We start from the raw sequence: 24785 nt of genomic DNA on the forward strand, positions 1-24785 counted from the left end.
GCAAAAAGCGAACCGCAAAGTAGCGAGGGAACACTGTAGTTCTAAGTGGGATCTGTGCTGTGTTTTACACACCTAAGTAGAATGCACCAAACAGGTAAGACTCTGCAGTAGGTATTTCAGATCCTTACAAAAACAACTAAGAATTGAAAAAATCTGTGCAAAAGCTAGACAGGGATAGAAAGGGATTTTGAATTCGATCGGAAAAGTTGTGACTTACACTAACATACTAGCAGAAAAGGCTTCTTTAGCTCACATTTAACCATTGAATGAAAAATACTAGGGAGAACAGATGTGTTTTTTATCGCAAGCGTGTGAAATTATATTATAAGGCATCTTGCATGGAGAACAGCTACCAAAAACATTATTAAGTAAGAACCCATTGAATTTTCAAACAACTAGCACTGTGTATGTGGAATATGACAGGGTTTTTATAGTTTTTGGAGGGGAAAGAAATTATGAATAGGAATACTCATTGTAGTAGCAATTCTAAATAGTTCTGGAGTAAATGACGATCAGTGTACTTTAAGAACCTCAGATGTACTCCCCAAAACCCCAATTCAGAAATAGCGAAAGAGAGTTGAGAAAGTTCTTGCTTACCTTTCAGAGCGATGACCTTGCTGGCAGGGTTCATGATGGCGCTGTCTGCAGAGATGGGCCTGCGGATGGGATTGCTGGGATCATTCATGTCAATGATGACCACCTGGGCCTGCTCTCCTACTTTCTCTCGGATGCAGATGAATTTGTCGGACTCCATGGTCAGAGTGCTAAAGCCAATGTTGGCTGGATTAATGCCTAAGTTCTGGAGCTGGAAGTGAGAAAAGACCAAGAGAGATCAAGGTTCACCTTCTTTCCTATAGCTGATTTCTTGGCAACAGATGCCATCAATGGAGACCAAGAAGTTTCTGAATGACGGCAAATTAAGTTTTGTATTTCGTGAATTCTTAACTACAGTATGTTTTAAGCCTATTTAGTCCGAAATGAAGAAAAAAAAGATGATCAACCATTCTTATTAGACATCAACGTAGGTGAACTATAAATCCCAGTTACTACAACTCCCAAATGTCAAGGTCTATTTCCCCCAAACTCCACCAGAGTTCACATTTGGGCATATTGAGTATCAGTGCCAAGTTTGATCCAGATCCATCATTGTTTGAGTCCACAGTGTTCTCTGGATGTAGGTGAACTACAACTCCAAAACTCAGGGTCAATGTCCACCAAACCCTTCCAGTATTTTCTGTTGGTCATGAGATTTCTGTGTGCCAAGTTTGGTTCAATTCCATCATTGGTGGACTTCAGGATGCTCTTCTAGGTGAACTATAAATCCCAGCAACTACAACTCCCAAATGTCAAGGTCTATTTTCCTGAAACTCCACCAGTATTCACATTTGGACAAATTGAGTATTGGTGCCAAGTTTGGTCTAGATCTATCATTGTTTGAGTCCACAGGGCTCCCTGGATGGAGGTGAACTACAACTCCAAAAGTCAAGGTCAATGCCCACTAAATCCTTCCAGTATTTGCTGTTGTGTGCCCACTTTGGTTCAGTTCCATCCGTGGGGGAGTTCAGACTGCTCTTTGATTGTAGGTGAACTATAAATCCCAACAACTACAACTCCCAAATGACAAAATCAGTCCGCCCCCCTCCACACACACACACAACCCCTCCAGTATTCAAATTTGGGCATATTGCGTATTTGTGCCAAATTTGGTCCAGTGAATTAAAATACTTCCTGCCTTTCAGATGTTTACATTACGATCCATAACAGTAGCTTAAATTACAGTTATGAAAGTAGTAATGAAAATAATGTTATGTTTGGGGGTCACCACAACATGAGGAACTGTATTAAGGGGTCTCGCCAGGCTTTAGGAAGGCTGAGAACCACTGCTTTAAAGTGTAACCTGACAATGTGTGCTGCGTACTCCTTTAGGTCTCCCAAAACTTTCCTACAACAATCTAGAGAAGTATAGTCAAGTCAAAACAGGAAAATGTGGTTTGCTCCGTAATTGCTGCTTACGTTGTTGTGCTTGAGATGGATCCCTCCCTTAGGAGAGACTGTCTGTATTAGCTTTATCCATCTATACTGATATGGTGGGGGGGGGGGGGGGGGGCTGCGATACCAGTGCTTGCAGGGCCACATTTTTGCTTGTGCAGGGCTGATTTTCAGACTTTGACCCTTGCAGAGATCCCTCTGCAAACATGCTGATGTCGGCATATTTCCCTGAAGGCACAGAGAATCGTGAGCTTCGAGGTGCTTTCGGATTTTACCTTGGGAAAACCTGTTCTTTTCCTAAGCCTTTTGTTGTTGTTGTTGTTGTTGTGGAAGAGAGTTAACACTTTGAAACAGTTTTGCTTTAGGACAGTGTTTCTCAACCTTCCTAATGCCGTGACCCCTAAATACAGTTCTTATGTTGTGCTGATCCCCAACCATAAATATTATTTTCGTTGCTACATGTTACTGCCATTTTGCTACTGTTTTGAATCGTTATGTAAATATCTGATACGCAGGATGCATTTTCATTCACTAGACCAAATTTGGAACAAATACCAAATACGCCCAAATTTAAATACTGGTGGGGTTTGGGGGAGAGATTGACTTTGTCATTTGGGAGTTGTAGTTGCTAGGATTTATAGTTCACCTACAATCAAAGAGCATTCTGAACTCCACCCACGATGGACTTGAATCAAACTTGGCAGAAAGAACTTCCACGACAAACAGGAAACACTGGGAGAGTTTGGTGGGTACTGATCTGGAGTTTTGGAGTTGTAGTTCACCTACACCCAGAGAGCACTGTGGACTTAAACATTGATGGTCTGGAGCAAACTTGACACAAATACTCAAAATGCCTAAATGTGAACACTGGTGGAGTTTGAGGAAAATAGACCTTGACAATTGGGAGTTGTAGTTGCTGGGATTTATAGTTCACCTACAATCAGAGAGCATCCTGAACTCCACCAGCATGGAATTGAACCAAACTTGGCACACAGAACTCCCATGACTTATAGAAAATACTGGAAGGGTTCGTTGGGCATTGACCTTAAGTTTTGGAGTGTAGTTCACCTACACACAGAGAGTGCAGTGGACTTAAACATTGATGGTCTGGAGCAAACTTGGCACAAATACTCAAAATGCCCAAATGTGAACACTGGTTGTTTTTGGGGAAAATAGACCTTGACATTTGGGAGTTGTAATTGCCGGGATTTATAGTTCACCTACAATCAAAGAGCGTTCTGAACTCCACCAATGATGGAATTGACCCAACCTGGCACACAGAACTCCCATAAAAAACAGAAAATACTGGAAGGGTTCGTTGGGTATTGACCTTGAGTTTGGAGTTGTAGTTCATCTACATCCAGAGAGCCCTGTGGACTCAAACAATGATGGATCTGGACTAAACTTGGCATGGATACTAAAAATGCCCAAATGTGAACACTGATGGCGTTTGGGGAAAATAGTCCTTGACATTTGGGAGTTGTAATTGCTGAGATTTATAGTTCACCTACAATCCAAGAGCATTCTGAACCCCACCAAGGATGGCATTAGGCTAAACTTCCCACACAGAACCACCCTAACAGAAAATGGTTTTTGGCGCCCCGTCTGACACCCATTTGCGACCCCCCCCCCCCAGGAGTCATGACCCCCAGGTTGAAAAATGCTGCTTTCAAGGATTTTGTTTGAACCTTATTGGATGGTGATAGAAGAGCTGTGATGCAAATCCTTGCAACCTCTAATACAACACATCTGGGACACGAGATTGTGTGCAGATGAGACAGGTAAGCTGTGATCTTCCAAATAATTTGGAGATCAACTCCCATTAAGTGCAGCCATGAGTGCCAAAGTTCAGAGGTAATATTCGTAACTAAACAATAATCGTAGAGCCTGCCCTCTGCCCCAGTCGAAAGGGAGAAGGATTGCGGTTTTCGCCCTGCAGGAGGGCCTCCAACTGCAATTCCTTTGAAAGAACCTCCGTCAAGATCCTCTGGATGTCTCCATGCACTTTCACTTCCACATTTTGTGCAACCGGATGGTGAATTTCTAAGCAAGCGTGATTCACTTCTAACAGCACAATAAAAGGAGGCAAAGAATGGAAGAAACAGTTCTGCAGAAGACATCCCCCCCACCAAAGTTTTCTATTTTGTCTCTAAGACTGGGTTGTAAAAAGTAGACCATTTTGTTGAGGAACGTATGGCACATAAGAGGGTGTGCGCCCACTGTGAGCACTGTCTCTCTTACAATCAGCAGCCCTTCACGCACCCAATTAAAGGCCCCACCTTCCCAATTGTGTGGTGTTCTTCCTTGTAGCCTCTGATAAAACTAAGGGTGTGCCACACCGTGTTTCGCTTCCTCAACGGTTGCAAAGTTATGTTGTGCAGCAATGGCAGAAGCAGAGAAGACTACACACCACACAGAAGGATCCTCAAAAGGACATTACAAACACAATTCTAAAAAGAGAAAGATGTCCAAACATGACGATCCACCACAGTGACTCCACTTCAAGCTTTTGTTAGTTTATTTATTTACGACCTTTATATGCCGCCCTTCTCACTTACAAGATATATATAATTACAATATATTATATTATCAGTATTATATATTACTATATTGTACTATATCATTATATTGTAATATTATTAGTAATATTACATGTAATATAAAATATGTAATTATAATATTATATTATTAGTAGTAGTATTACATTATAATACAATATAATACAGTCGCATCTGTCAAGCAGGAAATTTAGGTACTGCTTTATGCGGAGAGGCTAATTTAACTAATTTACGACGCCATAAAACCTTCCAGCAGCATGCATAAGAATGAGGAAGTACTCCATCAAGGACTTTGTGTCACAAGTGGACAGTGAAGCAGCAGCTCCCCCTGTGGCTGGAATCAAGCATACCCTCATGAAGCCGGAAAGCTGGAATGTTAATTGTGTCTGTCTATATATGTAATATGTCTAAATGGCATTGAATATTTGCCATGTGTATGTGCATTGTAATCCGCCCTGAGTCCCCTGTGGAGTGGGAAGGGTGAAATATAAATACTGTAAATAAATAAAATCTGTAAGATGTGATCTCCAAATTGGAAACACTCAGGAAAGTAGAAGTTGGGGGGGTGCATTTTTGAAGACGCCTTTGAATGGCTTTTAAAAGGCAAGGTATGTATCCTCCTGGCTGTCCCAATTTGACTACTGCATCAATTCAAGTCTGGCTATTCATGGTTATGGGTTCCTAGAACCCCAAAAGCAACCCGAGGTACATTACAGGAATGGTTTGGGTATCAGGAGTTTACTCTGTCTAGCAGAATACCTCAAAGGGCAACCGATTCATGCACTGTTGCACCTTCGACTCCCATTTCAGCACCCCACTGCAATCGTAAAAGTGTGTCATCAAGTTCTGATTGAGAGCCACACCTTGGCAAGTAACCATTCACAAGCCATTAGTAATGCACCACTCCCTTTACTACAGCTACTATGCCAACTCCACAACGCTATCCAATTCTAAGCAGCAGAAGATCATGATTTCTCCGATAATGAACTCTCTAACTGTTCTTAGTTTCCTCCTCCTGTTACTCATAGTTAGTGGTGTTTGAGCACCTTCTACGTCAGTTCGACAGTGCTACCAACGTGAAAGAGTACTAACGTCTGCTATAATAACTAAAAAGGGTATTTGGAACAAGAAGAGTCCAGCAGCACGTAAAAGTCTAGCAAGCTCAGGTTGGTCCTTAGCCGCACTTAAAATGAAAGGCAAGTAAGAACACAAGGAGGATGCTGGGCCAATGTTGTGCATTTCTATGCTTAGTGTATTCCTGTTGCTCTTTCCTCTTTCTGCCTTTACTCATCAAAACTTTATCTTGCTTTGTCTTTCTTTCCTTCCCTTTTCCCTTTATCCTTCCTTCCATCCTACTCTTCACCCCTTTCTTCCTTCCTATTCTTTTTCCTTTCTCCTTACCTTCCTTCCCTTTTCTTTCCTTCCTTCCCTCCCTTCTTCCCTCTCTCTCGTTCTCCTTCCATCCTTCCCTTTCTCCCTTTCGTCCTTCCTTCCTTCTCTAGTCTCTTCCTCCCTTCTCTTCCACTCTTTCGTCCGTCCCTCCCTCCCTTTTGTCTTTCTTTCCTTCTTTCTTGCCTTTAGCCTTCCCTTGCTTCCTTCCATCCTTCTCTTCATCCCTTTTTTCCTTCCTACACTTTTTCCTTTCTCCTTCCCTTCCTTCCTTCCTACTCTTTTTCCCTTCTCCTTCCCTTCCTTCCTTCCCTCTCTCTCCTTCCACCCTTTTTGACTTTCCTCCCACCCTTTTGTCCTTCCTTCCTTCCCTTTCTCCTTCCACCTTCCCTTCCTTCCTTTTTGTCTTTCCTTCCTTCCTTCTCTCTTTGCTTTGTCCCTCTTTCGTCCCTCTCTCCCTCTTTCTCCTTCCACCCTTCCTTCCTTCCTTTTTGTCTTTCCTTCCTTTTCTCTTTCCTTTGTCCCTCCCTTCCCTCTTTCGTCCCTCTCTCCCTCTTTCTCCTTCCATCCTTCCCTCCCTCTTTCATACTTCCTTCTCTCTTTCCTTCCTCCTTCACTTCCTTCCATCCTTCTAGCAGGGAGTGCTCGCATGCAGCCCCCAAGTAAGAAACTTTGCCCATGCCTGCCATAGATCTACGGTGCTAACATGTGCCACAAGCATCCAATGCCCGTTCTCTTTTCGCTCCTCCAGTTTTTCTTCCCAAGTATTCACTGACCTTCGTGGACACTACAAATGTACGTTAAGCCATTTTCCCTCATCTCATCAGCAATTTTAACAGTCTAAGTGTGACAGATGGTCACAGTTATCCTGGCAAAGTCCAAGCTTAGCCACAGCATTTTGCCAACCCCCTTACCTACTGCCTGCATCCTGACAGATCTGCCTTAATTATGGCCATCTGCCAGAAGTAGCACCGCATATCCATGTTTTGCACACATGCAAATGTGAGTAGATCAATAGGTACTGCTCCGCCAGGAAGGTAACAGCACTCCATGTAGTCATGCTGGCCACATGACCTTGGAGATGTCTACGGACAATGCCAGCTCTTCGGCTTAGAAATGGAGATGAGCACCACCTCTTATCTATTGGAGGCAGGTGTGAATGTTGCCATTAATCACCTTGATTAGCATTTAAGGGCCTTGCAGCTCAAAGATCTGGCTATTTATTTATTATATTTGTATACCGCCCTTCTCAGCCCCCAGGCGACTCAGGGCCGTTTACAGAGGCAACAATTCGATGCTCAAGAACATCATAAAACATTTAAAACATTAATACATAGTATAAAACCAAACGAAAGTAATAAAAACATAAGCCATTTGTGTCTCCTACTTACTACAGGAGAATTCCAGACAAGAAACAGTCAGGGCCAGCTAATCATAGAATCATAGAGTTGGACGAGACCTCATGGGCCATCCAGTTCAACCCCCTGCCAAGAAGCAGGAATATTGCATTCAAAGCACCCCTGACAGATGGCCATCCAGCCTCTGTTTAAAAGCCTCCAAAGAAGGAGCCTCCACCACACTCCGGAGCAGAGAGTTCCACTGCTGAACAGTTCTCACAGTCAGGAAGTTCTTCCTAATGTTCAGGTGGAATCTCCTTTCCTGTAGTTTGAAGCCATTGTAATCACCTCCCATCAAAGTTTTTCCCCAGGAAGTAAGCAGCCAGACCTTGGAGCTGGAAGGCCATTAAATGCCAATCAAGATGATTAATTGCAACATTCACACCTGCCACGCTGAACCTTCCACAGATATATAAACCTCACTTGTCTAGTTTCCAATATACCTCTGAGGATGCCTGCCACAGATGTGGGTGAAATGTCAGGAGAGAATGCTTCTGGAACATGACCATAAAGTCTGGAAAATTCACAGCAACTAGAAGTATTATTATTATTAGAACCAGGACTAATTTTTATGAAATTATGGGTGGATTTTATTTGCCTCCATTTTGCGGCAGCTTCAACAGACCTCAAAGCTGACTCAGAAATGGACACAGAAAAGACTTATTTCATAGGAAGGCGGATTGCAGAATTTTGTATATTGCAACACCAACTCAGTACAGCACAAATAGGAAGTGACATCTCGTATCCATGAATCATTACAGCACTTTAAAACAAAGGCAGGCCCAGAGTAATGTTGGCCAAGGTGCACAGCCAGATCCACAGGTTCTCTAGCAGGAAATAACAAAATAAAAATACCTTGATATAAAAAAGGAACTAGATCTTAATGCAATACATACCTTGGAAAGTCAGTAAATTTACAGGTTATAACAATGCTGTGTAATGTTCCCTAAGAGCACTGATTCATGTGAAAGAAAATCCCAATCTATATAAATAAAAATGTAATGTTCGTTTGTGGGATTAACAGAACTCAAAAACCACTGGACGAATTGACACCAAATTTGGACACAAAACACTTCTCAGGCCAACGAGTGACCATCACTACTAAAAACACTGAAAAACACAGCAGAAGGGACTTAAAAAGCCAAAAAAAACCCAAAAAATACATTACAACACATGCGCAAAACCATATATATATATACACACACAGACACACACACAAAACATACACAGAAAGGAGGAAGGAAGAAGGAGGGAAGGAGAGAAGGAAGGAAAGAAAGAAGGGTATAGATGGAAGGAAGGAAAGAGAGAAAGAGGGAGAGAAGGGAAAGATGGAGGGAAGGAGAGAAGGAAGGAAAAAAAAGGGTAGAGAAGGAAGGAAGGAAGGAGAGAAAGAGGGAAGGAGAGAAGGAAAGAAAGAAGGGTAGAGAAAGAACGAGGGAAGGAGATAAAGAAGGGTAGAGAAGGAAGGAGGGAAGGAGGGAAGGAAGGAAAGAAAGAAGGGTAGAGAAAGGAGGGAAGGAGATAAAAAAGGAAAGAAAGAAGGGTAGAGAAGGAAGGAGGGAACAAGGAAGGAAAGTGGGGTAGAGAAAGAAGGAGGGAAGGAGATAAAGAAGGAAAGAAAGAAGGGTAGAGAAGGAAGGAAAGAGGGGGAGAAAGAGGAAAAGAGAAGGAAAGAAAGAAAGGTAGAGAAGGAGGGAGAAGAAGAGGGAAAGAAAAGGGGAAAGAAAAAGAGGGAAGAAAAAAGGGAGGAAGGAGAGAAAGAAAGGAGAGAAAGAAGGAGGGAAGGTTGGCCACAGCAACACGTGGTGGGTACAGCTAGTCTAGATAAATAAAAATGTAATGTTCGTTTGTGATATTAACAGAACTCAAAAACCACTGGACGAATTGACACCAAATTTGGATACAAGACACCTAACAACCCAATGCCCAAAAGTGAACACTGGTGGAGTTTGGGGAAAATAGAATCTTGACATTTGGGAGTTGTAGTTATTGGGATTTATAGTTCACCTACAATCACAGAGCATTCTGAACCCCACCCATGACAGAATTGGGCCAAAACTTCCACACAGAACCCCCATGCGGGCCATAGCAATGCGTGGCAGGGGATGGCTAGTTCATGCATAAAGGAAGGTCTTTTGGATCACCTATTGATACGTTTCCAAAAATTCACAGACAATTAAGTTTGGGGAAGTTTTTTTTTGGGGGGGGGGGGGTGTTGACAGCAGAAAACCTATTGACCTCTTCCTGGAAAGAAGTCAGCACATTTTGCTAGAAAAGCCATCTGAGCAGTCATCTGCTGGAAGGAAGTGCAAAAATGCTGAAAATGCAGCATTTGCTAGTTTTGATAAACCAAACCCGGATGCCAAACCATTGTTCTGCTGCTGGACAGAAATCGGGGCCCCATGTATTTTTTTAAAATCCTCACAACACTGCTAACATGACAATTTTTGGATGTTAAAATTTTCCTAGATTGGGGCTTCCTGAATCTGTGGACAAGAAGAACAGTTTCCTCCTGGACAGCAGAGAGGGCTATTTACCATATATACCGGAGTATAAGCCAAACCAAATATAAGCTGAGGCACCTAATTTTACTGGTACATCTATATAAATAAAAATGTAATGTTCGTTTGTAGGATTAACAGAACTCAAAAACCACTGGACGAATTGACACCATATTTGGACACAAGACACCTAACAACCCAATGTATGTCCTTCACTCAAAAAAATTTGATTTTGTCATTTGGGAGTTGTAGTTGCTGGGATTTATAATTCACCTACAATCAAAGAGCATTCTGAACCCCACCAACGATGGGATTGAACCAAACCTGGCACACAGTTCTCCCATTACCAACAGAAAATACTGGAAGGGTATGGTGGGCAGTGTCCTCTGGTTTTGCAGTTGTAGTTCACCTACATCCAGAGATCACTATGGAGTCAAACAATGATGGATCTGGCCCAAACTCTACATGAAAACTCAATATGCCCAGATGTGAACACTGGTGGAGTTTGGGGAAGATAGAATCTTGCCATTTGGGAGTTGTAGTTGCTGGGATTTATAGTTCACCTACAATCACAGAGCATTCTGAACCCCACCAACGATAGAATTGGGCCAAACCTCCCACACAGAACCCCCATGTGGTCCACAGCAACGCATGGCAGGGGACAGTTAGTAATAAATAAAGTAATAAATGTAATAATAAGAGTAAAATAATGTGCAGCTTTCCTAAGGGTCACCCAACGGCTTTCCATGGCTGAGCAGAGGTTCAGACCAGAGTCTTCCAAAATCTTCATCCAATATTCAAACCGGTATAGGATTTTAGAGATCTCAGGTAAGCTCCATGCGTAAACAAAAAGACAAGCAGGCAGCCATTTAGGGTATTATGCAAACACTGTATACATGCAGATACATTGTGGAAAGCAGGCCAGTTTTCCCAAGGTGGGTCACTGTCTTTAATGAAAGTGATAAGGGATGGAGGTTTCAACTGTCACTCTGAGAAGTGACAGTGGCTTCTGTGCACTGTCTACCTCTTGAATAATGTATAATTAGTCAACTAAGAGGGCAAATGATCTAGCACACAAAGGAGACCTTGCCTACAGTGCATGGTAACAGCTTGGTCAAAATAACCCAGATAGCAACGCTAGATAGCAAGTATATATTTTATATTACATGTAATATTACTAATAATATTACAATATAATGGCATAGTACAAAATAATGATCTATAATACTGATATTGTACTATGCTAATAATACAATATATTGTATGCATTGTATGCCGCTATGAGTCCCCTTTGAGGTGAGAAAGACGGCAGATAAATGCCGCAAACAAACAAACAAATAAATAAAGGTGGCGTTTTTTTCCATGTCAGGAGAGATTTGAGAAACTACAAGTCCCTTCTGGTGTGAGAGAATTGATCGTCTACCATTATATTGTAATATTATTAGTAATATTACATTAATATAAAATATAATATTAGTAGTAGTAGTATTATATTGTATTACATTATTATAAATATTATTGTTCTGTGCCAGGAGCAACTTGAGAAACTTCAAGTCTCTTCTGGTGTGAGAGAATTGGCCATCTGCATGGACACTGCCCGGATGTTTTGATGCTTGACCATCCTTGTAGGAGGCTTCTCTTGCATCCCCACATGGGGAGCTGGAGCTGACAGAGGGAGCTCATCCACACTAGGGTTGATTGCCTATGAAATCCCCAGAGGGAGAAAAGCAATTGTACGCTGGATGCCTCTGATTTCTCTACACTTTTAAGATGTAGTAGCAGAGACCTTATTTATGGTTCATTGAAAACGTACTAGTTTCGATATAATGGTAGGCAGAACCATAATAACTGAGAGTTCTCCTGCTTGTTTTAACAACATGGAAGCAAATCCTGAAATGCTCTCAAACTATACAGTGACACAGCAAGGCCCAATATGTTTATCTTGCAATTGGCCACCTTGATTAGTATTTAATGGCAGCAATCAGCCAGGCTTTGAAGCTGCAAGGCCATTAATCAAGGTGGCCAATGGCAACATTCACACTTGCCTTAAGCAGACAAGAGTTCTTTCTCTCACCCTGGACATCATTCCATAGATATACAAATGCCACCTGCCTAGTTTCCAACAGACCTCCCAACCTCTGAGGATGTCTGCCATAGATGTGGGTGAAACGTCAGGAGAGAATGCTTCTGGAACGTGGACAGAATGCCTGGAAAGCTCACAACAACCCAGGGTTTACATTGTTTATAAAAAAAAATTTAAAAATGAGGAAATGAAGCTGTGCTAGGAAGCTATGTCTATAAACATAGAAACAAAGAAATGCTTTCAATGGTGTGAAGGCAACACCCAATTCCTGAATCTTATGGGGAAGGAACTTGTAAAATCCCCTCTGGATATTCCTTGTCTAAGAAAATCCTACAAAATTCACGGGGTTGCCTTAAAGCAGCACACAAACCCCAGCACTTGAAACACACATTTATTTTTTATTTATTTATTTACAACATTTATATGCCGCCCTTCTCACCCCGAAGGGGACTCAGAGCGGCTTACAAGATATATATATATATGCATACAATATATTACATTATTAGCATAGCACAATATCAGTATTATATATTACTATATTGTGCTAAACCATTATATTGTAGTATTATTATTAACATTACATGTAATATAAAATATATAATTATAATATTGTATTATTATAATTAGTATTATATTGCATTACATTATAATATTATAAATATTATATGTATATAATGAAATGTCCCCTCCTCTCACCAAACAATACACCCCACAGATATTTTGCTTTCTCATCCTATGCAGCCTTGGCAAAATCGTTGGCATCAAACACAAAGGCGCCTTTCCAGAAATGCTTGTGTACTGTACACGGAGCAAAGTTTTATCAAGCTCGAAAAAGGCAGTTCTGGAGAGAAAAGGCATTTTTCCCCCTGACAAATGCACCGACTTCACTAAGAAGCAGATTTAAATGGGAACGCCGTGAAAACTATCTGTAGAAATGCCAAGTCAAGCCAGAAGATTAAGGCCAGGAAAGTTTATTTAGAGATGAGGTAGTTAATTCTTGTGCCTGGCATAAATGTCTATCGTAAGAAGCGAGGTATGTGCAAAACACAAAGCAAAGGTTCGGGTTAAAGGGCAACTTCTTATGAAGTTATGCTAAAGAATAACCACCATTTGTCTGTGAGAAAATAGCCTAGAGCAGAGTTTTCCAAACTCTGCCCCTCAAGATGTTTTGGGCTTCAGCTCCCATCATTCCTAACAGATGGTAGACTGGCTGGGATTGTTGGGAGATGAAGTCCAAGAAGCAGTTTGAGAAAAACTGGTATGGAGCAGCAATAATAATAATATTATTAATAATAATAATAATAATAATAATAATAGACTCTGGAACAAGCCAATCAAGGTGGTGCCGATGGTGATGAGCACACTGGGTGCAGTGGCTAAAGACCTTGGCCTGCACTTAAACACAATCGGCGCTGACAAAATCACCACCAGTCAGCTGCAAAAGGCCACCTTACTGGGTGCAGTGGCTAAAGACCTTGGCCTGCACTTAAACACAATAGGCGCTGACAAAATCACCACCAGTCAGCTGCAAAAGGCCACCTTACTGGGTGCAGTGGCTAAAGACCTTGGCCTGCACTTAAACACAATCGGTGCTGACAAAATTACCACCTGCCAGCTGCAGAAGGCCACCTTACTGGGATCTGCACACATTATTCACCCATACATCACAGAGTCCTAGACACTTGGGAAGGGTCCGACATGTGATCCAATTCAACAACCAGCAGAGTGTCTGCTGTGGACTCATCTTGTTGTGTTTATAATAATAATAATAATAATAATAATAATAATAATAATAATAATATCGAACTACAAAGACTCTGACACAAGCCAGTAAAGGTGGTCCCAGTGGTGATTGGCACACTGGGTGCAGTGCCTAAAGACCTTGGCCTGCACTTAAACACAATCGGCGCTGACAAAATCACCACCTGCCAGCATCAGAAGGCCACCTTACTGGCATCTGCACACATTATTCACCGATACATCACATAGTCCTAGACACTTGGGAAGTGTCCGACGTGTGATCCAATACAACAGCCATCAGAGTACTGTGGACTAATCTTGTTGGCAAACATTCAATGCCTGAACTCAAAGACAAATATTTTAAAACAAACAGAATAACACAAACATAATAACCCTAAACTTGTGACAAAAGAGAAATTAACACCACAATGAGGACCTCAACCTTAGGGGGATCACGAAGGAGTGTAAGAGGGGTCGCCAAAGACCATCAGAAAACACAATATTTTCTGTTGGTCATAGGGATCTCTGTATGGGAAGTTTGGCCCAATTCTATCGTTGATGGGGTTCAGAATGCTCTTTAATTGCAGGTGAACTATAAATCCCAGTACTACAACTCCCAGGTTAAACCCCTGTGCTGGCAGGACTGAAGACCGACAGGTCGCAGGTTCGAATCCGGGGAGAGCGTGGATGAGCTCCCTCTATCAGCTCCATGTTTACAAGGTTCCTTACGTTATGAAGGAAGTCAACACAAGGCACCTTACGTTTACGAACACCAATTATGCCAGAAAGCCATCCATGCAACTATAAAATAGGAGCTCCTGGTGGTGCAATGGGTTAAACCTTTGTGCCGGAAGGACTGACGACGGACAGATTGGAGGTTCAAATCCAGGGAGAGCATAGATGAGCTCCCTCTGTCAGCTCCAGCTCCTCGTGCAGGGACATGAGAGAAGCCCCCCACAAGGATGGTAACACATCAAAACATTTGGACAACGTCCCCTGGGCAACGTCCTTGCAAACGGCCAATTCTCTCACACCAGAAGCAACTTGCAGTTTCTCAAGTTGCTCCTGACAAAAAAAACCAAACATCATCCTGTTTTGCCCCCTTCCCAAAAAAAACCCTCCCAAATGTCAAGATCTATTTTCTGCCGGAGGTAGCTGCCAATAATGAAAGGACCAAGATATCAACTAGCACAGTGGTTCTCAACCTGGGGTCCCCAGATGTTTTTGGCCTACAACTCCCAGAAATCCCAGCCAGTTTACCAGCTGTTAGGATTTCTGGGAGTTGAAGGCCAAAACCATCTGGGGACCCCAGGTTGAGAACCACTGAACTAGCACAACAACGCCTTAAATCAAGAAATAGTCTTCTGAGATCTAAACAGAACTTGCAGGAACACCTCAGCAAGCAAGAATCCAAAAGTGGCAGTCTAAAACCTGGAGCCTCAATCCATGGGTGATACTAGATGAGAGACTCCCTCCTAGGCACACAGAGTGGGCGACTGAACGGACTGTGCTCTGGCACGACAAGATGCAGAGCCAATCTTAAGAAATGTGGCCACAAAGTGGAATCCATTACATGTGAGTGTGGAGAAGAGCAAACCACAGACCACCTATTATAATGTAGTTTGAGCCCTGCCATATGCACAATGGAGGACCTTCTTATCGCAACACCAGAGGCACTCCAAGTGGCCAGCTTCTTGTCAAAGGACATTTAATATAATGCTAAGTTTTTAAACTTGGTGTTTTTAAAATCCAAGTACAACTGTACCCTTGGTTCACTCCTGATAGGATAAATAAATAGCATGATCAAGAGCTAACAGGAGTTTCCCTCCAAGGCCACACTGGCAAGGCCTTTGCAGCAGGGAAGCCTGGGGAGGTTGTCTTTCCTGCTTCCATAGTTCTTCCAGGATTAGTCAATTTCATTTACGCTTACTCTACAGCCAGTGGTAACCCAGGAAGCCTTGGGCAGAGAAAGGGGGTGGCCATGGTCCATATATAATGCATGATTGTCTGTTTCATCTCCAAGTATTAGGTCTGATTATTTTTGCTCAATCTCTCGGCGGTTTCACTTTGTGAGCAGCAAAGGTGAATGCAGACAAAGCTGGAAATCCTTCCTCCTCTGACACCACATCTCCCAGCAGGAGTTGCAGGAGGGAGGAGAGAGCCAGGCTCGCCCACGCAGAGATATTATCACGAAACGGCACCAGGAGGCATTTCAGTGCATGATGCCTTCGTGAAGGTTCTCCCCCTCAAGACATCAAAGATGGCCTGGCTCTTAGGTTTAGTGCTGAGGTCCAAAAGGGATGGGGACTGACCCCCATAGGCTGTAGAGGAACCAAGGAAGCTTCAGCACTCCCAAAGATATCTTTACATATCTAACACAGTGAGCGAGGGTAGAAGCAGCGACTTAGCGTAAGAAAGCTTATTCCTCCCGCTTCAGAACTTTAAGGCGGAGAAGCTTCTTAAGGAAAGCTGCCCTTGGCAGTGGACACTCCATATCAACATTTGAATTCAGTTGAGAATTTCCTTAGAGTGACCACATATGAACTTCCTGGTCAGCCTATTATTTTATTATTATTTTACTGACACAAAAACGCAGTATGTCACAGCAAATGAAATCTATATGCTGGATTTCGTATCACAAAATCACAAGTTGAACACTTCTCAAATGTTCAGATACAAATAAGGTGTAAGGTAAAATTATTATTATTTTACTGACACAAAAATCCAATATGTCACAGCAAATGAGATCTATATGCTGGATTTCGTATCACAAAATCACAAGTAGAACACTTCCCAAGTGTTCAGATCCAAATAAGGTGTAAAGTAAAATTATTATTATTATTATTATTATTATTTTACTGACACAAAAACCCAATATGTCACAGCAAACAAGATCTATATGCTGGATGTCGTATCACAAAATCACAAGTCGAACACTTCTCAAGCGTCTAGGACTCTGTGATGTATTTTCGAATGATGTGCGCAGATCCAAATAAGGTGTGAAGTAAAAATTATTATTATTATTTTACTGACACAAAACCACAGTATGTCACAGCAAACAAGATCTATATGCTGGAATTTGTATCACAAAATCACAAGTTGAACACTTCCCAAGCATCCAGGACTGTGTGATGTATTTTTGAATTATTATTATTATTATTAATTATTATTATTATTTATACACCACTTTTTCTCTCCACAAAGTAGACTCAAAGTGGCTATGTATCCATTATTATTATTATTGCTATATTATTATTATTTACTGACACAAAACCACAGTATGTCACAGCAAACGAGATCGATAGGCTGGATTTTGTATCACAAAATCACAAGTCGAACACTTCCCAAGCGTCTAAGACTCTGTGATGTATTTTTGAATGATGTGCATAGATCCAAATAAGGTGTAAAGTAAAAAATTATTATTATTTTACTGACACAAAACCACAGTATGTCACAGCAAATGAGCTCTATATGCTGGAATTTGTATCACAAAATCACAAGTCGAACACTTCCCAAGCATCTAGGACTCTGTGATGTATTTTTGAATTATTATTATTATTATTATTATTATTATTTATACACCACTTTTTCTCTCCACAAAGTAGACTCAAAGTGGCTATGTATCCATTATTATTATTGTTGCTATATTATTATTATTTACTGACACAAAACCACAGTATGTCACAGCAAACGAGATCTATAGGCTGGATTTCGTATCACAAAATCACACGTCGAACACTTCCCAAACGTCTAGGACTGTGTGATGTAGTTTTGAATTATTATTATTACTCTGCTGGCTATTGTATTGGATCACACTTCGGACACTTCCCAAGTGTCTAGGACTATGTGATGTATCGGTGAATAATGTGTGCAGATCTGAGTAGGATGGCCTTTTGTAGCTGACTGGTGGTAATTTTGTCAGCGCCGATTGTGTTTAAGTGCAGGCCAAGGTCTTTAGGCACTGCACCCAGTATGCCGATCACCACTGGGACTATTCTTGACTGGCTTGCGCCAGAAGCTTTGCATTATTATTGTTGTAACTATTATTAATACCCCCAAAGAAGATTCAATTGCTATATCCATTGAACTTTATGTTGCCACCACGAAGTTCAGCCTTACCATCCATCTCTTGAAACCAATCAAAACCTTTCTCGATGCTTACTGACACCTTCAGAGCTTAACACTAATCTACACATCCTACTCTCTTGTTTTGCCTTAATCCAGTGTTTCTCAATCTTCCTACTGCCACAATCCCTTAATACAGTTCCTTATATTGTGGTGACCCCCAACCATAACATTATTTTCCTTGCTGCTTCCTAACTGGAATTTTGCTACTGTTATGAATTGTAATGTAAATATCTCATATGCAGGATGTATTTTCATTCACTGGATCAAATTTGGCACAAATACCTGATACACCCAAGTCTGAATACTGGTGGGGTTGGATTTGCCATTTGGGAGTTGTGGTTGCTGGGATTTATAGTTCACCTACAATCAGAGCAGTCTGAACATCACCAACGATGGAACTGAACCACACTTGGACTCAAACAATGATGGATCAGGACCAAACTTGGCACGAATACTCAATATGCCCAAATGTGAACACTGGTAGAATTTGGGGGGAATAGACCTTGACATTTGGGAGTTGTAGTTGCTGGGATTTCTGTGTTTTCTGATGGTCTTTCGTGACCCCTCTGACACCCCCTCACGATCCCCAGGTTGAGAAACGCTGCCTTGATCCCTTTAGTCATGCAGCATCAGCTGAGAAAAAGTCAACAAATGCTACTTTTCTCTTAAGTTTCCCTCACCTGCATCTCAGCTTCCTGTTACGTTTCCATTCCCTCATAACTAACCCACCATCTTTATCTCTTGAAATCCCCACCAAACCACTCCCTCTCCTCATCAGTCCTCCTCACCTACTTCTTCCAAACCAACCCTGCACTTATCTGACCTCCACCTGTAATTATCTTTCTCCTTACAAGGACTGGGAATACTACTACACCGTTGTACCAGCGACTCCTCCCAGTACAATTCCAGAACCTCCCTTGACTTCCTTCTCTCAACTTGAAACAACTATCACAGCTGTATCGTGTTGGAAAAACAAGCAACACATGCCTCAATCACCCCCCTTTCACGTTAATTCCAGGCACACTAGTTACATAAAGAGATACAGACCACTGCTGTTTTCCTCTCTTTTTAGCTGATACCTAACATACCCTTGTAATTTTAAATGCAGGAGAAACGTCAGGAGAGAGTGCTTCTAGAACATGGCCATACAGCCCGAAAAAATTACAACAACTCACTGATCTTAGTCCTCTGCAAAGCCAAGGATAACACAGAGCCCTTCCACACAGCCCTATATCTCAGAATATCAAGGCAGGAAATCCCACATTATCTCAGTGAGGACTCAGATCACCCAGTTTGAAGCAGATATTCTGAGATTTTCTGTGTTGATATTCTGGGACACAGGACTGTGTGGAAGGGCTCTGTGTTATCCTTGGCTCTGCAGAGAAATAAGATCAGTGAGTTGTTGTAATTTTTTCGGGCTGTATGGCCATGTTCTAGAAGCACTCTCTCCTGACGTTTCTCCTGCATCTAAAATTACAAGGGTATGTTAGGTATCAGCTGAGTTACCTGAGTCCACACTGCCATATAAACCAGTTTGATGTGGATTTTATACAGCTTAGGTGCTCACTCTGAGGAGGACATTAGGCCTGCCCACTGTGTTCAATTTTCTATTATGTTATTTTGCTTTGTTTATTTAATTTTGCCACTGTATGTACTCCATTACACTGTATGTAATGTTTGTTGTTGTATTTTGCACTTTATTTTTGCTGCATTGCATCTTTGGGCTTGTCCTCATGTTTGCTGCCCCGAGTCCCTTTCGGGGAGATGGTGGTGGGGTATAAATAAAGTTTATTATTATTATTATTGACGCAAAAGCACAGTATGTCACAGCAAATGAGATCTATATGCTGGATTTTGTATCACAAAATCACAAGTCGAACACTTCCCAAGCATCTAGGACTGTGTGATGTATTATTAGTATTAGTATTGGTAGTAGTAGTAGTATTTATGAGCCATCAGGATCCTGGAAAACCAGGCTTTGCATCCCACTGCAATTGACCTTCTTCTCTCAGCCTTAGAGCCCTTCCACACAGCCATATAGCCCAGAATATCAAGGCAGAAAATTCCACAATATCTGCTTTGAACTGGATTATCGGAGTCCACACTGCCATATAACCCAGTTTGATGTGGATTTTATACAGCTGTGTGGAAGGGGCCTTAGGTGCTCACTGTGCGAAGGACATTAGTATTTATGAGCCAGCAGGATCCTGGAAAACCAGGCTTTGCATCCCATTGCAATTGACCTTCTTCTCTCAGCCTTAGGGCCCTTCCACACATCCCTATATCCCAGAATATCAAGGAGGGAAATCCCATATTATCTGATCAGATAGCCCAGTTCAAAGCAGGTATCGTGGGATTTTCTGCCTTGATATTCTGAGATTTAGGGTTGTGTAGAAGGGCCTTGGGTTACCTGAGTCCACACTGCTATATAATCCAGTTCGATGTGGATTTCATACAGCTATGTGGAAGGGGCCTTAGGTGCTCACTGTGGGAAGGACATTAGTATTTATGAGCCAGCAGGATCCTGGAAAACCAGGCTTTGCATCCCATTTATTTATTGATTTATGACATTTATATCCTACCCTTCTCACCTCGAAGGGGACTCAGAGCAGCTTAAACATTATATGTAATACAATATATTATAATAAATAATTATAATGAATAATAAATCACAGTAAATTATAATAAACAATACATAAATACATTATATGATTAACATAGCACAATATTAGTAACATACATTCCCATATTGTACCACACCAGTATACTGTAATACTATTAGTAATATTGCCTGTAATATGAAATATATAATTATTAAATTGTATTATTATGAGTATTATTATATTGTATTACATTATAATTGACCTTCTCTCAGCCTGAGGGCCCTTCCACACAGCCATATAACTCAGAATATCAAGGCAGAAAATCCTTGATGTTCTGGATTATCTGAGTCTACACTGCCATATAACCCAGTTCGATGTGGATTTCATACATCTGTGTGGAAGGGGCCTTAGGTACTCACTGTGGGAAGGACATTACTATTTATGAGCCAGCAGGATCCTGTAAAATCAGGCTTTGCATCCCATTTATTTGTTTATTTATGACATTTATATCTTGCCTTTCTCACCCTGAAGGGGACTCAGAGCATCTCACAAACTATATGTGTAGCCTAACATGGTGGTTGTTTTAGTGGTCCAGCATTTCTGTGTTCTCAAATAATATGCTGTGTCCAGGTTGGTTCATCAGGTGCTCTGGACACAGCATATTATTTGAGAACACAGAAGTGCTGGACCACTCTCACAACCACCATGTTAGGCTACACAGAGAAGCCATTGAAATCCACAAGCATGTGGACAATTTCAACAGAAAGGAGGAGACCATGAAAATGGCTTCCAGTATTAAAAAAACTCTAAAATTACAACAGCAAAACAGCAGAGAGGAAACAATCAGGCACAGCTTAACACCTCTCAACAAAAGATTCTCCCAGGCTCAGCCAGGCCTTCAAATGCTAATGAAGGTGGTCAGTTGAAACATTCACACCTAGCTCCAGCAGAGAAGAGCTCTTTGCCCCACCCCAGTCATTCCACAGACATATAAACCCATTTTCCTAGTTCCAATAGACCTCACTACCTCTGAGGATGCTTGCCATAGATGCAGACGAAACGTCAGGAGAAAATGCCTCTAGAACATGGCCATATAGCCCGAAAAAACCCACAAGAACCTAGTGATTCCAGCCATGAAAGCCTTCGACAATACAATAAATAACTTTGACTTGAATATAAGCCAAGGGGAGCTTTTTCAGCCTAAAAAGGGGGCTGAAAAACTAGGCTTATACTCAAGTATATACAGTAATTATTATATTTTATTATTAGTATTATTATATTGTATTACATTGTAATTGACCTTCTTCTGTCAGCTTGAGGGCCCTTCCACATAGTCATATAACTCAGGATATCAAGGCAAGAAATCCTGGATATTCTGGATTATGTGGACTTTATATACAGCTGTGAGGAAGGGGCCTTAGATGCTCACTGTGGGAAGGACATTAGTATTTATGAGCCAGCAGGATCCTGGCAAAACCAGGCTTTGCATCCCATTTATTTATTGATTTATGACATTTATATCCTGTCCTTCTCACCCTGAAGGGGACTCAGAGCAGCTCACAAATTATATGTAAATACAATATATTGTATCATTAACATAGCACAATATTGGTAACATAAATTCCCATATTGCACTACACCAGTATACTGTAATATAATAATTTATTTATTTGTCGTGTCAGAGCAACCAGTCCATTATATTACATTTCTAACAGAACAAAGCAAACAAATAGAAAAATACAAAACTTGTGGGTTTGGTAGTTGGTTAAATGTACTTTGACCAGTATCTGGCCACTTGGAGTGCTTCTGGTGTTGCTGCAAGAAGGTCCTCCATGGTGCATGTAGCAGGGCTCAGGTTGCATTGCAGCAGGTGGTCAGTGGTTTGCTCTTCTCTACACTCGCATGTCGAGGATTCCACTTTGTAGCCCCATTTCAGAAGGTTGGCTCTGCATCTCGTGGTGCCAGAGCGCAGTCTGTTCAATGCCTTCCAAGTTGCCCAGTCTTCTGTGTGCCCAGGAGGGAGTCTCTCATTTGGTATCAGCCATTGGTTGAGGTGCTGGGTTTGAGCCTGCCACTTTTGGACTCTCGCTTGCTGAGGTGTTCCAGCGAGTGTCTCTGTAGATCTTAGAAAACTATTCCTTGATTTAAGTCGTTGACGTGCTGGCTGATACCCAAACAGGGGATGAGCTGGAGATGTCTCTGCCTTGGTCCTTTCACTATTGGCTGCTACTTCCCGGCGGATGTCAGGTGGTGCAATACCGGCTAAGCAGTGTAATTTCTCCAGTGGTGTAGGGCGCAGACACCCCGTGATAATGCGGCTTGTCTCATTAAGAGCCACATCCACTGTTTTAGTGTGGTGAGATGTGTTCCACACTGGGCATGCATACTCAGCAGCAGAGTAGCATAGAGCAAGGGCAGATGTCTTCACTGTGTCTGGTTGTGATCCCCAGGTTGTGCCAGTCAGCTTTTGTATGATATTGTTTCTGGCACCCACTTTTTGCTTGATGTTCAGGCAGTGCTTCTTGTAGGTCAGAGCACGGTCCAGAGTGACTCCCAGGTATTTAATATAATAATATTACAGTATACTGGTGTCGTATATGTTTAATAACATTACATGTTATGTTATGTTTAATAACATTACATGTAATATTATTACATGTAATGTTAAGTAATATTACATGTACTATGAAATATATAATTATTACATTGTATTATATTGCATTACTATTAATATTGTTGTATTTCATTAGGCCGCCCTGAGTCCCCTTTTGTGGGGAGAAGGGCAGGGTATAAATATAGGAAATAATAATAATAATTAGTATTATTATATTGTATTCCATTGCAATTGACCTTCTTCTCTCAGCTTGAGGGCCCTTCCACACTGCCATATACAACCCAGGATATCAAGGCCGTAAAATCCTGGATTATCTGAGTCCACACTGCCACATAACCCAGTTCAATGAGGTCTTTCTATACAGCTGTGAGGAAGGGGCCTGGGGAGGCCTTGCTTGGAGTCCAGCAGAGGGGAGTGCGCATGCGCGTGTGGACCCCTCTCTCTCACACACACACTCACTCACTGACTAGGCCTTTCTGGCCTCCTCCTACTCCTCCACCTCACCTGGAGATGCTCCTGGAAGCGGATGGGGAGGATCTGCGCCATGGCGCCGGACGCGTTGTTTGGGTTCTGGGGCTCCATCCCGACGCTCTCCCAGCAGCGACTCTGAATGGAGACCGAGGGAAGGCCGCCGACGCCGCCTGCGATCCGGAAACAGCCGGCGGAAGGACACCTCTCTCTCCCCCCTCAGGAGGCCGCCGTGCTGCGGCTCAGGAGGCGGATCACTCCGCCTTTTCTGCGTCTCACTCCGCCTCACCTGCAGCCCAGGCGGAAGGATCAGCCTCTCCGCGCCCTTCTTTTCCCTCTTAGAATCAATGACGCGGAGGGGTATCTCAAACCGGAAGGGACTTCTTTTTTGTAGCGTTCGGAGGAGGGATTTCTTTTCCTCCAAGCCACGCCCCCTCCCGATTTTTTTGCCACATCATGCGACCTGGCGGAGCGGTGACATCACTTCCGGCCTCCTCCTCCTCTCTGACGGAAGGAGGCGGTCCACTTCGCAAAGTGGACGTTCTAGGCAGAGGGAAGTCACCTTCCCTTTCTGGGGATAAAGGAGTGTCTTGGAAATGGGCGTGGCCTAACCCCCGCTGTAGTGGACGGGGGAAAGGCGCCTGCGCGGTAAAGGAACTTGGTCTCCTGTGAACCCCGGGTTCGAATCCCACCATAGGCAAAATGATGACCTTGAGCAGAATAACCTCATATATATATATTATTTATATATTATTTATATATTATTTATATATTATTTATATATTAGAATTTTATATATGGATGAACAGCAGGACATAAATAATAGATAATCAGTGTATATATGTGTGTATATATATATATATATATATATAATTCTAATATATAAATAATATTCTAAAATATATAAATAATTTTCATATATATATATATATATATATATAAATTGCCTATGGGCTGAAGGTTCGAATCCCACCATAGGCAAAATGGTGACCTTGAGCAGAATAACCTCAAATATATATATATATATATGAAAATTATTTATATATTCTAGAATATTATTTATATATATTAGAATGTTATATATATATATATGGATGAACAGCAGGATATCAATAATAGATAATCAGTGTGTGTGTGTGTGTGTGTGTATATATATATAAATTCTAATATATAAATAATATTCTAGAATATATAAATAATTTTCATATATATATATATATTATATCTCTTCTCTCTCCATATATATATATATATATATATGGATGAACAGCAGAATATAAATAATAGATATTTTAATCAGTGTGTATATATGTGT

General features: G+C 41.7%; 1 protein-coding gene across 2 annotated transcripts in view; it reads right to left on the reverse strand.

Annotated features, from left to right (window-relative positions):
• CLTC (clathrin heavy chain) overlaps positions 1-23777 on the reverse strand; it is a 92277-nt gene extending 68500 nt beyond the window's left edge. The window contains exons 1-2 of one of the 2 annotated variants that reach the window (XM_060756779.2): positions 23507-23777; positions 598-805 (exon numbers count right to left, since the gene is read on the reverse strand). In XM_060756779.2, the coding sequence (XP_060612762.1) occupies positions 598-805; positions 23507-23584 (286 nt within the window). In that variant the 5' untranslated portion in view covers positions 23585-23777. The remainder of the gene's footprint in view (positions 1-597; positions 806-23506) is intronic. The other variant, XM_060756781.2, reaches the window with a different exon arrangement.
• Between the last annotated feature and the right edge of the window lie 1008 nt (positions 23778-24785).

This window comes from Anolis sagrei, chromosome 11, assembly GCF_037176765.1.
Source record: "Anolis sagrei isolate rAnoSag1 chromosome 11, rAnoSag1.mat, whole genome shotgun sequence".
Classification (NCBI taxonomy): Eukaryota; Metazoa; Chordata; class Lepidosauria; order Squamata; family Dactyloidae; genus Anolis; species Anolis sagrei.